We start from the raw sequence: 12,317 nt of genomic DNA, 5'->3' as shown, positions 1-12,317 counted from the left end.
AATCTACATGTTTAAGGGGGATGGTGCATCCATAATCAGTCTGTCCCTATAGGACTTGGGTCTTGGCGACCTTTTTGTGACCTGCCCCGCCGGAGGAGGCTGCTGTCACTTTAAAAATTTAAAAGAGGAGCCCGTCTGGCTTCCGATCAGATCACTCTGGGCGGCGGGAGATAGCTCCCTTTCTCCTTCGCCCCGGGTTCTTTCTGGATGGCCGAGCAGATCCTCTTTAAAGAGACAGTTCATGAAATAGAAACCCGGCGGCTGAGCTTGGAGTTGCGAAAGGGGACGATCCCGTGAGGGTCCAGGACCCGCGAAGGCGCTGCGGAGGATCTGAAAGGGGGATAGAGCTCCCCTCGCCTCCCCAGGCCCCCCACCTTTTCAAACTCTCCTCCTCCTGCTTGTTTTCCCCCATTGGAACTGGGAAGGAGAAGTAGAAGTTTTAGTGGGTTTCAGATAACTTTCATTACACATCGGGCTGATAAGAGCAAGAGAAAGTGAGAAAAGAGGGAGGTGATGTGAACCAGAAGGAATAGCTCCGAGCTCATTTAGGAAGGGGGAAAAAACCAAAACACACCAAACCCGGGTCACCCAGACGAGAGAAGACTTCATTTCTTGTATTAAAAATACACTGTTGGCGGACAATAAATCCGAAACGCGTGGTCCTGGAGAGCAGATCCTAGAGACGGACAAAGTTGTCAGAGACCCATTTGGAAATCGAGACGCGAGGCTTTTTAAAAATTATTATTATTATTTTTAAACATCTCGAAATGTTGCTCGGGATCGTTTGAAAGGATTTTCGTGCAGGAGCGTTGGGGGCTGCTGATTATTTTATTTTGTTTATTTTCATTCTTCTGTGATTGCCTATTATTGCTGAGTTGAGGCCATAGAAATCTAAAGGTAAGAGAACTCCTCACTTTAAAAGGAAAAAAAGTCTGGGCGATGTGAAAGTTTGTCACTTCGGACAGTTTCCTGCCGGGGCACCGTTTCTACGGGCGCCCCCCGCCCCCAGCCTTCTTTCCTCCTCGCCCGCAGTCTCGCGGAGCCCTGCTGCTTATCTACGTTGCTAAGCCGGGCGATTTCCTTGTTCCTCCTGCGAAACGGTGCGGTCTGGACACGTCTCCGGGGTGGGTCGTCCGGCCTTCGGTGGGTTTCTCTGCCGGCTTGTCGGCCTCTTTTCCTTGCGCTCTTCTCCTCCTTCCCCTCCCTCCGTGTGTCCCTGTCCGTCGGTTTCGGGGACGCACAAGGTGCGGTTGCCAAAATCTGAATTCCTGGCACTGGCCACGCGACTTTGGAGCCGCTCTCGGCCGAGTTCCACCTTGCCAAGTAACAGCTTTGCTGTCCAACATCGTGTGCTGCTTCGCGAGAAAGTCACATTCGGACCCTTTGGCTAGATTCTGGGGATTTTTTTTTTTTTTCCTTTTGCTGTTGGTTTTTTGAAAGGGCCTTTCTCTAAAGTCTACCTAAAGGTTTTTTTTTTTTTTTTTTAAAGCTATCTTTGGAGCTTGACAGCTTTTAAAAACACAGGAGTGTGTTATATGAAATGACTGAAGATGTGTCGTTACTTTATTTTATTCGAGATTTCCGACACGATTAAGACATTTGGGAGACAAATGCAGTTCTGCTAGCAAATAAAAAGTGAATAATTCACCCTGGGGGCAAACGTTTCTGGAGAAAGCTAAGCTTTTGTCTTGGGGCAAGAATATTGAGAGGAAGAATGTTAATATGATGGTGAAATCTTTGAATAATCATGTAACAGATTATATAAAAAGACATTCTTTGGAAATGAACCTTTTTAAAAATTAATTTTGCTGTTGACAGTGGCAATGCTAATAATGTTAACACGGAATAAAATTACACCTACAATTTTTATGTGCAGTGTATGTAATACTTAACTCCCTGCTTCTGTAAAAGGGAATGCTTGAAAGCTAAGGGGATGGATGCTTCTTGACTTTGAAATTAACAAGTTTTCCACGTCTCTCTGCAAATATGAAATGGAATTAGTGTTGCATTTCACTGGCTTTATTCTATGTCCTTTATTAAATATTTCTTTGGTGTGTCAGGAGAACTGCCTTTTTTTTTTTTTTTTTTTTTTTTTTTTTGCCATTCAAGGAAACAAACAACAAAAGATCAACCAGAAACCAAACAGACTGAACAAACCAACAAAACTCAGCAACAAACTCCAACTTTTTACTATTTAAAAATGTTCATTGCTATTATTTATGTACCTTCTCAACATCTGGGATGGGGGGAAATCTCAAGTTGCCACTTGAGTTACTCAGCACTGAGAGTTGAAGAAACATCTTAAAGTTCGTAATTTTATTGATAACAAATTTTTAGAATTTGTCCTCTTAATAGAAAGGATATTTAAATGTACACTTCTGTTGTTAGCGTAAAGAGATGTCCTTGAAAAAGAAGAGTTTGATTTCTGTGTGTGTGTGTGTGTTGTGTGTGTGTGTGTGTGTGTGTGTGTGTGTTTAACAATGTCCCTATCTTATGTTCGATTTTTCTTTTTTAAATTTTGGGACCACTTATTGCCCTTCAATTTTCTCATGGCCAATGGCTTATTCATAGGGCTTCTTGACTAAAGCCCTCGGAGCACTGGGTTTTTCTTGAAGTATATGGTGAGTTAATGACTTGAATCTGCAATTGGGTGATTGCCTGAATTCTATGCAAAATTGCTTTTGGTCTCAGTACTCAAGAGTTTAATTTTAACTTTTATGTAGGTATGCATACAGCAGAGATCTGTAGGAGTTATTTAATTCAATGATTTTTGTTCTAGGTATATTGCTTAGTCTTTGATAGGAAACTTCCTCGTTTGTATTAACTGATTGACATAACATTACCAGCCTTTGTAGTTATTCACCATCAGGCCAACAACTGTACAGCTTTTAATATTGATGTTTAAGACATTATTGCTGTTAGTGAATCAGAATAGCTTGGTTTAAGTACACAAGATCTTAAAAATGGAAATTTCCCTCTTCAATTTTGTTTAGTGTGTCCTAACTAATGATTAACATTTAGATGGGCCAAATGTAAAATTTCATGAAAAATAACAAGATACAAGTATACCTAATGATGGTAGTTCGTTACAGTATTTAAATATATTTTTTATTTGTTAACAAGGAGCCAGCTTTGTTATTTTGCTTACTAGACAAAATACTGAAACATACATTGACATGTGTTAACTAAAACCTGAGTTTGCCATACTTTGCATGAGTGTTTCTGAATCGATTATTTTAATTTGTTTTTCTTTAGTTTGGTTGGAAGCACCTATAGGACAAATCTTATTATCTCCTTCAATTAAGAGTGTGATTTAATTGTTTCATGATGATGAAATGCTATGAAAAAAAATTTAGGTGGAAGTTTTTAAATTAAAGTGCAAAAATGTGAAAATATATGCTTACATGAGACTATACAAATATGAAATATTGACTATAATGTTTAGAAATATTTTGTTAATATATGCTGTTCAGTATTATTTTTTGCAAAAATCACATTGGATAAAATTAGCACTAATTTATGCATATGAAAATAAGCATTTTTGAAACCAATTAATCAGTTTTTGTAACAAATTGCAAGTGCTTTATTCCTTTTTTAAAAAAGCAGTATGTTGTCATTGTCAAGGTAACTTCACATTTCCCCTCTGTTAATGTGCCTGTGATCTGACTTTTTTTAAGGATCCAAAGAAGGAATATACATTTCAATGAAATATTTTCAAACAACTGATTATTTTAATGAGTGGGCCAATATGGCAATTGATTGTTCTCATCTTCTTCCCTCCAGATCTTAGATGAATTTTACAATGTGAAGTTCTGCATAGATGCCAGTCAACCAGATGTTGGAAGCTGGCTCAAGTACATTCGATTCGCTGGCTGTTATGATCAGCACAACCTCGTTGCATGCCAGATAAATGATCAGGTATGTTGTAAAGATTTTCTTGTCTTTCCTTGAGAGCACAAAAGTATCAGTGGAGCCTGAAGAATAAAAATCACAGTGAGCTGCAGTATACCCTTGTGGCCTGTTTGTTGATATTGTGAAAGATAATGCACAAATATAAGTAAAATGCAGAACAAAGTCATATTTAGTACTACTTTCTTTACATTCTTTGGGTAGTCTATTCACTTTGTACTAGTATCCTTCATAAATGCACCAGTTTTCTTGGTGTGACTGAATGATTTAAAAACTGAGTATTATTACTGCCTACTGTTCAGTTTTTCTTTGCTATCATAGTAGGTACATTCATGAAAGGTATTGAGCTAATCAAGAATGTCTTGTGAATTTATGCAGAAATTGGAAGTGATATACTTGAAATGTTATATAGGTTTTATTTGAAATGTATATGCATAGTATCAGTGTGGTCTTATCTAATTATTCATTTTATATTGATTTGCCTAATTATAAATGAGAACACTTACTTTTAGATTAATTAAAATAGTTTTTTTGGTATATGTTAAAAAGTTTAAAAATAACCCTGCTGGAAATTGCTTTGTGACATTATGGAGGACCATGCAGTGAAGTTGACTTTAATAACAATAACTGTGAAATAAAGATGATGAAAATATTGTGAAACATATTTTACACTTAATAAAATTAGGTTATGAATCTTATAATATAATATGACAATACCTGAAATAACAAGAAATTCAGCCCGTTAATTTTTGTTTTATAAACATTGTTGAGTTAGAATTTAATTACGTTATAATCATTTATTTCTTTTAACCCAATGGTTTCCTAAATCAAATATGTTTCAAAGACCATATTGAAGTGGTTGCTTGGCAAATCTACTATGAAATCACCATCAAGAAGAAGAATAGTTTAAATTAAATGTTTACAATTGAAAACTTAAATAAAGCTACTGTCAATTGGTCTAAGACTCTATTTCATTCATTATTATGAGATTATTCTTTGGCATCTTACCAGCTACCAGATAATTTTTACTGACTAAACGGTGTAAGAGGTAGTAAATTGTAAAATTAGGTTTAAATGGAAATCATTTAAAAATCTTCAACATATATCAAAAATAATAAACCAATCAATTGTTTTTTCTCCTTGCTATAAGAAAACAAGAGGAATTATTGACAAGGGAAAACATTATTAAATTAGCTATTGATTGTGAGCAGAAAATATTCCATCTATCATATGAGTTACTGTCACCATCAACAACAAATATTTTTTCAGTACCTACTATTTGTAGATGTGAGAAATACATAGGTATTATGAGCGAATTAATGTTATACTCCTTACAAAAGCAACTGGAGGACCTCAATTGATAGCTTTAAGATGAAATAATATAATCATATCATAATAATTGTTTGCTATTCATATTTATTGACAATGGAAGCTATTTCCTTAGACAGATAAAGCTGTTGTAGAATCAGTGAAAAGATGATTTAAGAACGGGACTTGTAGTCAATCTAAGTCTACTTGGAGCCATTTTTTTCATTTAATATTTATGTGTGTAGTGTTTTATAATAACTGTACTCTTATTGGGAATCTTGATTGCATTAAAAAAGGGAAACTGTTTTCCTGTTTCTCCCTATGTATTACGCTACTCATTAGAGTAGGCATTTATAATTTTACCATAGTTAGTTTTGAAATATACGTTGTAAAATCCATTGTTTTCAAAAGAAAATATGCCAGTTTTATGCCTTAATGAATAGCATGTTTACTTATTTTGACTAAAGAATCAGAGAAAATACTTAATCTGAGAAAACAGATAAGGACAATATTAGACACATATTTTTCTTAACTTGTAATTTTTAACTCTTATGCTGACAGAAATCTAAGATGCTAACAGAATGCATATCAAATAATATAATTGTGAAATTCAAGTAAATTCATCCATAAACAACAAGGGAGGAAAGTCAGAGGTAAAAGTCAGATTTGTATGATACGTGTAGATGTACACAATCACTCTTAGCCCAATTGACAAGACAAAAGGGAACAGACACCCAAATAGTGTATGCATATATTAGAAGCATATTCACCTATAAGCACATACGAATATTCTAAAATCCAATTAAAACTAGCAATTCTAGACAGCTTTGAAATGTGAATGTTGAAGTAGGTACAATGATAAAAGAGCTGACTAAAGAGATTCTCTAGGTCTGTTTTTTGCTCTCTTTTCCACGAGGAATGGGAGCTGCCAAATGGTGAATAAGCACAACTCATCACATAATGAACACTCCCATTGTGGGAGGTATTATTTAATATTTAGCTATAGAGAGAGACCCTGGTATAGGAGTAATTGTTAAGCATTAATGACATCAACTCACCTGTCTAACACAAAAGCAAATGGAACGCTCTACAAGAAATTATAAAAAGGGTTTCTCTTTGCTCTGATTTTTAGATACAGATAAAGTTTATCAAGTGAATTTTAGAGCAAGACAGGTATAAATCCTGGACTCTTAAAAAAAAGGAATTTGAGATGAAGCTTTCAATTGCAAGTTAGTCATGGTAATAATTAGGTCATCTAACAAAGAAATAAAAAGATTACCCAGGACAAAACAAGAGTGTATAAATTGTACTTTACTTTTTCAAAGATACATATTTTTAAAAATTCTAATGTTAAAAGATCAAGTTTAATCAATTCGGATCAGTTTTTAATGATATGGAGGAGCCATATTAAAGAAAATAAATGTGCTTGCTAAGATTATAATACAGTTTGATAGTAGTAGGACAGTCAAAATGTTGTATGCTGGATAACCTGTATTTGATTTCTTTGTGGGTGAAGAAGTTCTAGAAACAGCGTGGATTTTGGTTTTTAAGTAAAGTTGATAAAAGATGTAATCTATTTTGTATCAGAAAAAAATAAAAATGAAAGCCACCCAGTTACCACTTTCCTATACCTTTCTACCAGCATTTTATTTAAGGAAATTTTCCTGAGTTTAAATTTTCCAGTAGATTTCTGTGAGTTATTTCATTTCAGATTTTTTTTTTCAGACAGAATGAGCTTTGTGGCAGCTTTCTTTCTTGTCAGTGCTGCCTAGAAAGACTCAAGTTTTGTGATTTTAGATGTCTCTTTCATTTCATGCTTCCAAAATTATTGCAGTGATGTTTTTGGAGATACACATTCTGAAAACATTGACATCACTGCTAAACCATAATTTCTAAGTAGCTGTGGCTTCTGACTGATATCTTTATTCACCCCTGAAAAAATGTATTAACTACAGTAATTTATCTCTATGAAAGAAGCTACACCAAAGACACTAGTAAATTGAGTCACAGTCACACTCAAGTCATAAAATAGTAGATCCATTAAAGATACCCAAGTCTCTTTATCCTTAACATTCTAATTATTCTACCTTAAAGTTTCTCTGTAATGCTACATAGTTTTAAGGCTGTGGCATGGTGTTTAGCTGGAAATTTTTACTGAGACAGACAATGCTTAAATATTTACATTCTAACAACCTGAAATTATCCTTGGTTGCTTTCCGGAGCAAGAACTGGCCCTGAAAGGCAGAGCAGGGTAGGAGCAAAAGCAGAGAGTTGGTTAAGGAAATCTCTTTCCAGACTAGGTCCTCAAGAGGACTAATATACAGAGGAAGCATAAAAATGTTTTTTTTTTTCCATTATTCAGAGGTTTCATTTACATACAGAAGCACCCATGTGTTTAATGTGAAGTAGACCAAACATCTACATGATTTACTGTTTTGTTTTTTTTTTTAAGAAAATTGGTTATTTAGATATTCTTTCCTTTAAAGTCTTGTAGCTATCTTACTTTTACAAACCCTTTTGATTGGTGGATGTAACTCATTGCTTTAGATTTGGGTGGTCTCATGCTGTTCTCACCTCTCTCTCCATCCTTGATTAAGTCTCCTTTTGACCCCACATATACCCTTCGTCTGGATCAGAACCAGGACTACCTACCCATAGACCCCCATCCACCTCAGACAAGGCCAGTTCTCCTGTTTGAATAGATTCACAAAGTTTGGGTACTTATGGAGTAGTTCTCTGGACACAACAGCTTTACTCTAATACTTCTTCATAGTGAAAACATATTGGTAATGATCAGAGAGTCACTAAGACACAATTTACCTAAGTTGGCTTTTTAGATTTAAATGAGACCTGCCTTTCCACTTACAATTAATACAATTTATGTAAGTTGACTTTTTAGACTTAAATGAAACCTGCCTTTCCACTGATAGTTAGAATGATCTGGGCGAGTACTTTGGGATAATGTTTTGTATATGTTAGTGTGTGTGTATTCTGTACCATAAGAAGGAACACAATTTTATTCAAACTCCTGGCCTGCCCTAACATGGTCTATGAGTAGAATAAAGTTCTCAGAAACCCAAGACATTATTAATCTTGTCATTTACACAAGGTGATAAGTCCTTTCATTTTTAAGTAGGCCCTTGACAGCTGGTATTTAGTAAGTAGAATAAGAGAAGTCTGCTGTTCACTCTGAATAAAAAGAAATGTGTCGATAAGAGATTATCTAATGCCTGATGTATATTTTGAAGAAGTGAGTTACAGAAGAATGAGTGCCCCTCAGAGAATACAAAGTCAGAATTCACTTAAGGATTCTGCCAGCTCTCTTGTGGTTAATGAACGGCAACAAGACTCTACAGTGTTTTCAGTTGGAACAGGCATTGTTCTCGTTTGTGCTTTACCTTATAAAGTTTTAACTGCTTCCAGGACAATCATAGCTGATGTGGCACCCCGCGTTCACTCTCCTTAGGTCCACGTGAATGATTATATCAGACTGCTGTCACACTAGAACAGCATTTTATTGTGAGCTTATTATGGGCTCAATTATTTTCTTTGGATTTTACTATGAAAAAAATCGACTTTCCTGCATCATTCAATTAGTACAATTTGTGCAAAACAGCAAGGTAGGCTAGCTATGTATACTGCAAAAATGTAGTTTGTTACCCTCTTTACACTTTTTAAAAATGTTTGTGTCTACTGTCAGGTAATTTGTTAATTTGCTCTTCCTTTACAAGGGTATCTGTCCACATTTTGTACGACTTCTTTTGATGTTAAAGTTATTATTGGCTTTGGGCATTTTCTTTGCTTTGCTTTTAAGTCAAGTTCCACTTTTATACCAAAGTTATGCTCTGCTGTTTTAAGATGAATGCCAGCTGGCAATACCCAGAGACTGGCTTTGTGAACAGTGCCTAAGCTGACTTTGGGGGGATGTTGTCTGGCTGACAAGTTACTTCCTTCACCTGAAGATGAAACTCTTTCAAACATAGTTTGCCATTTGATTTTTACATCATAAAACAAACCTCACCTCATCCCCTGCCCCTAATGAAGTTTCCTTCATGTAACAATACCTAGGATGCAACACTGACATAACACTAGGATTTTTGTTAAGATTCACAAACTGCATAAATTGAAAGAGAGGGTGACCTGAAGTATTAAGTGTACATTTTAAGTAATTAGTGTTTGCATGTATATATCACCTTTCATTCAGGAAGATCACAAAGCATCACATCCATAATAGACTATAGTTATTTCTGGGAGGGCATATAAAAGTCATAAGAATGCTTTACAAGCCATGAAGGAGGATAATGTTTTGGTCAAGGACACAAGAGAAGCCTCCAGCCAAGTAAAACACCAAAGATGATCTTTTTTAGCTTCTTTGTAATGTAATGATGGAACTCTTCCCAAAGGTTTGGAAACCATTCACAATGATCATCAGTTTTTATACAGTCAGATGAAATGACCACATTAAAGACAGGTGGCTAATGGATATTTTTGGGGGGTCTGTAGAGAGACCCTCAGAGGTTATTTAAGGAGACATCTTGCAAGGCTTTCAGGCTGGGTACACTGTAAGCTTCGTGTATAATAATGTGCATCTTTATCAATTGCCCTATTTATGCAAACTAGAACTAACAATTCTCTCTCTGTTTTGTTTCATTCAATAAGTTATACTTGGTTTTCTCTTCATGTTACTGACAAAGAGATAAAGATGTGGAGAAGAAAAAGTTTCCCCACCAAAAATATCTTGGTCTCGTGGAGTCATATTTTTCATTTAGGAAGTGGATATAGCAAGGCAGTACTTGATCATTTGCAATTAATATTTTCTTGTCTTTAGACTGTGACCCTGAAGACAAATATGGGATACTTTTTCTTTGGAGAAACTAAGGGTGATTTTCTTTGGCAATGCTTAGCCATGATAAAGCTTCCATAGTGTTGGACAAATTTATGTTCTGTCATCAATCTCTGCTGAAGACACTTCTCTTTACCTCTTGTTAATTAGGCTCAGAATGTATAATAGGATCCTTCCTCCAGATACTACTATTAAACTTTACGTCATTCCTGAATTGGAGTTTCCCACATTACTATGGATAGATCAGGGTCCAGACTATGTTTCCTATTGGATATATTGTATCTGTAGACTTGATGCCACCTCTCTGCAGTACCAAGACTGACAGATATGTCCATATGAAATGCTGACTTTGTTCAAACATGCAAACAGCTACCTACCTCCTCTCCTACCCACCCTCCAATTGCTGAAGTTCCATTCAGCTTTTCCTTGTCTTCAGACTAGTAAATTGAATGAAGGTATAGAAAATAAAGCATTTAGGTCAAATGTTGGGAGCTGGAAGAGGAAGAAATCAACTGTTAACTTCAAAGTGAAAAGACACCAATAGCCAGAAAAGGTTTTCTCTCAGTCCAGATTTTGCTGGGAGTACATTTCTCTATTATTTCAATTATTACAACTTCCTGCATAGGTTGAAGGTCATTCATAATTCACGCTTCTGTCATTTTTAGACATGCCAAATGCAGTCTATTAAGCATAAATAAAACTTCCAGTGTTTGATCAGGAAAAATAAACGGAGATTCATAACAATAAAGCCTTGTTCATCTTTTTAAAAGTAAATGTGTTTTCCTTCTTTCTTATTTTCCCCCTTGTGTGCAGAACTTTTCTGTCTCAACAATACAAACATAATACTTCAAATCAATCCACAGATAAAGAATCTGACAGATTCCAGATTTTTTTTCTCTAGTATAATAAACAAGACCCACCTGATTACCATTTGAAAAAACTAATGATAGAGGATTTGGTTGAACGCAGTCCTTCAAAGTATAAAATAGAGTTAGACTGAAAGTCTTTTATGGCATATTAACTTTCCTATCAAAGTGCTTATGAGTGTCTATGCCTGCTTTACTGCTGTCATCTTGGACTTAGCCAAATAAAATGAGTAATGATATATGATTAATTCTAATTCCAAGTATATATAATATAAATTTTATAAAACATAATATACAATTACATATAACTTGTATGATTAATAAGAATTAATCATGTGCCATGAAGCATTCATTCTTATTATATATAATTATATATATGAGATTGCTAATATGCAAATTTAAAAATTTCTCCAAAACATATACTTTGCCATATTTATGTCAAATTATAAAATATGTAATATATCTAAGCACATTTATATTTATAAATAACACCACATGAAAATGTACAGTTTGGAAGTCTAAATTTGCTAAGTCAATTTCATATCACCACTGTCTTTTATACTTAGCATTGTGAGTATTAGCTGAATGGATATTCTCTTTGCATTTGGAGCTGCTTTCAGGGTTTGATTAAAATAAATTAATTATAATAATTCTGTTTAGGGCATTTAATTTCTATATACATGTATAATATTATAATTATGCCTTAAGCTGTGGGTTTTACCAGTGGTAAAACTGAACAATTTTGGATTTCTAGTTTTACTTTTCAACTATTTGAATCATTTAGAATTTTAAATAAACATTTAGAAATTTCACTAGTGTGCTATTTGAACAAATTTAAAAAATAAAAGAACATGAAGAAATCTGTTACTAAAACATTTACTATAAAAACTTATCCTTATAAATTGAGGTATCCAGAGATCCAAATATAATATTCATACTTACAAAGGTATAAATATTGCTTTATAGAAAAATAAAGAGTCTAGCAAGATACTGGGAAAATTTAATTTTTTATGTGATAAAATGAAAAAACCATCTCAACTGGCAAAAATTTCAGATGTATGGGAGTTAGGTTACTTCATAACATGTTGTGCTTCTGGATTTTGGTATTAGCTACCAAATAGAAAGTTTTGGAGGAGTTAACACGGTTTTAAAATATTTATTATGACTTTTTTAAAAAATGGAATTTCCATATAATCTATTTTCTTAAACTATAAGGCCCCATTCTTCTTATCTTTCACCTTATATTGGGAAGAATTGAGTTTTTCCTTCTCATAGAACATTCTGAGAGAGAGAGCAAAAATAACAAATGAACAACCTTTTCATATTAATTCAAAATTTTCTAAGTGTTGAAGATTTTTGAGCCTCTCTTTATTTGTTGGGGGTATATTCAT

At 34.5% G+C, this 12,317-nt stretch overlaps 1 protein-coding gene across 3 annotated transcripts in view; it reads left to right on the top strand.

The window, feature by feature from the left end:
- The window catches only part of MECOM (MDS1 and EVI1 complex locus), a 581,310-nt gene that overhangs the window by 516,500 nt on the left and 52,493 nt on the right, over positions 1-12,317 (top strand). For all 3 annotated transcript variants that reach the window (XM_030822789.1, XM_030822791.1, XM_030822790.1), the window contains one exon: positions 3,784-3,918. In XM_030822789.1, the coding sequence (XP_030678649.1) occupies positions 3,784-3,918 (135 nt within the window). Of the gene's footprint in view, positions 1-3,783; positions 3,919-12,317 lie in introns of those variants that run through there.

Source organism: Nomascus leucogenys, chromosome 11, assembly GCF_006542625.1.
Source record: "Nomascus leucogenys isolate Asia chromosome 11, Asia_NLE_v1, whole genome shotgun sequence".
Lineage (NCBI taxonomy): Eukaryota > Metazoa > Chordata > Mammalia > Primates > Hylobatidae > Nomascus > Nomascus leucogenys.
The sequence above is the reverse complement of the archived record's forward strand: the minus strand, read 5'-3'. Positions and strand labels throughout refer to the sequence as shown.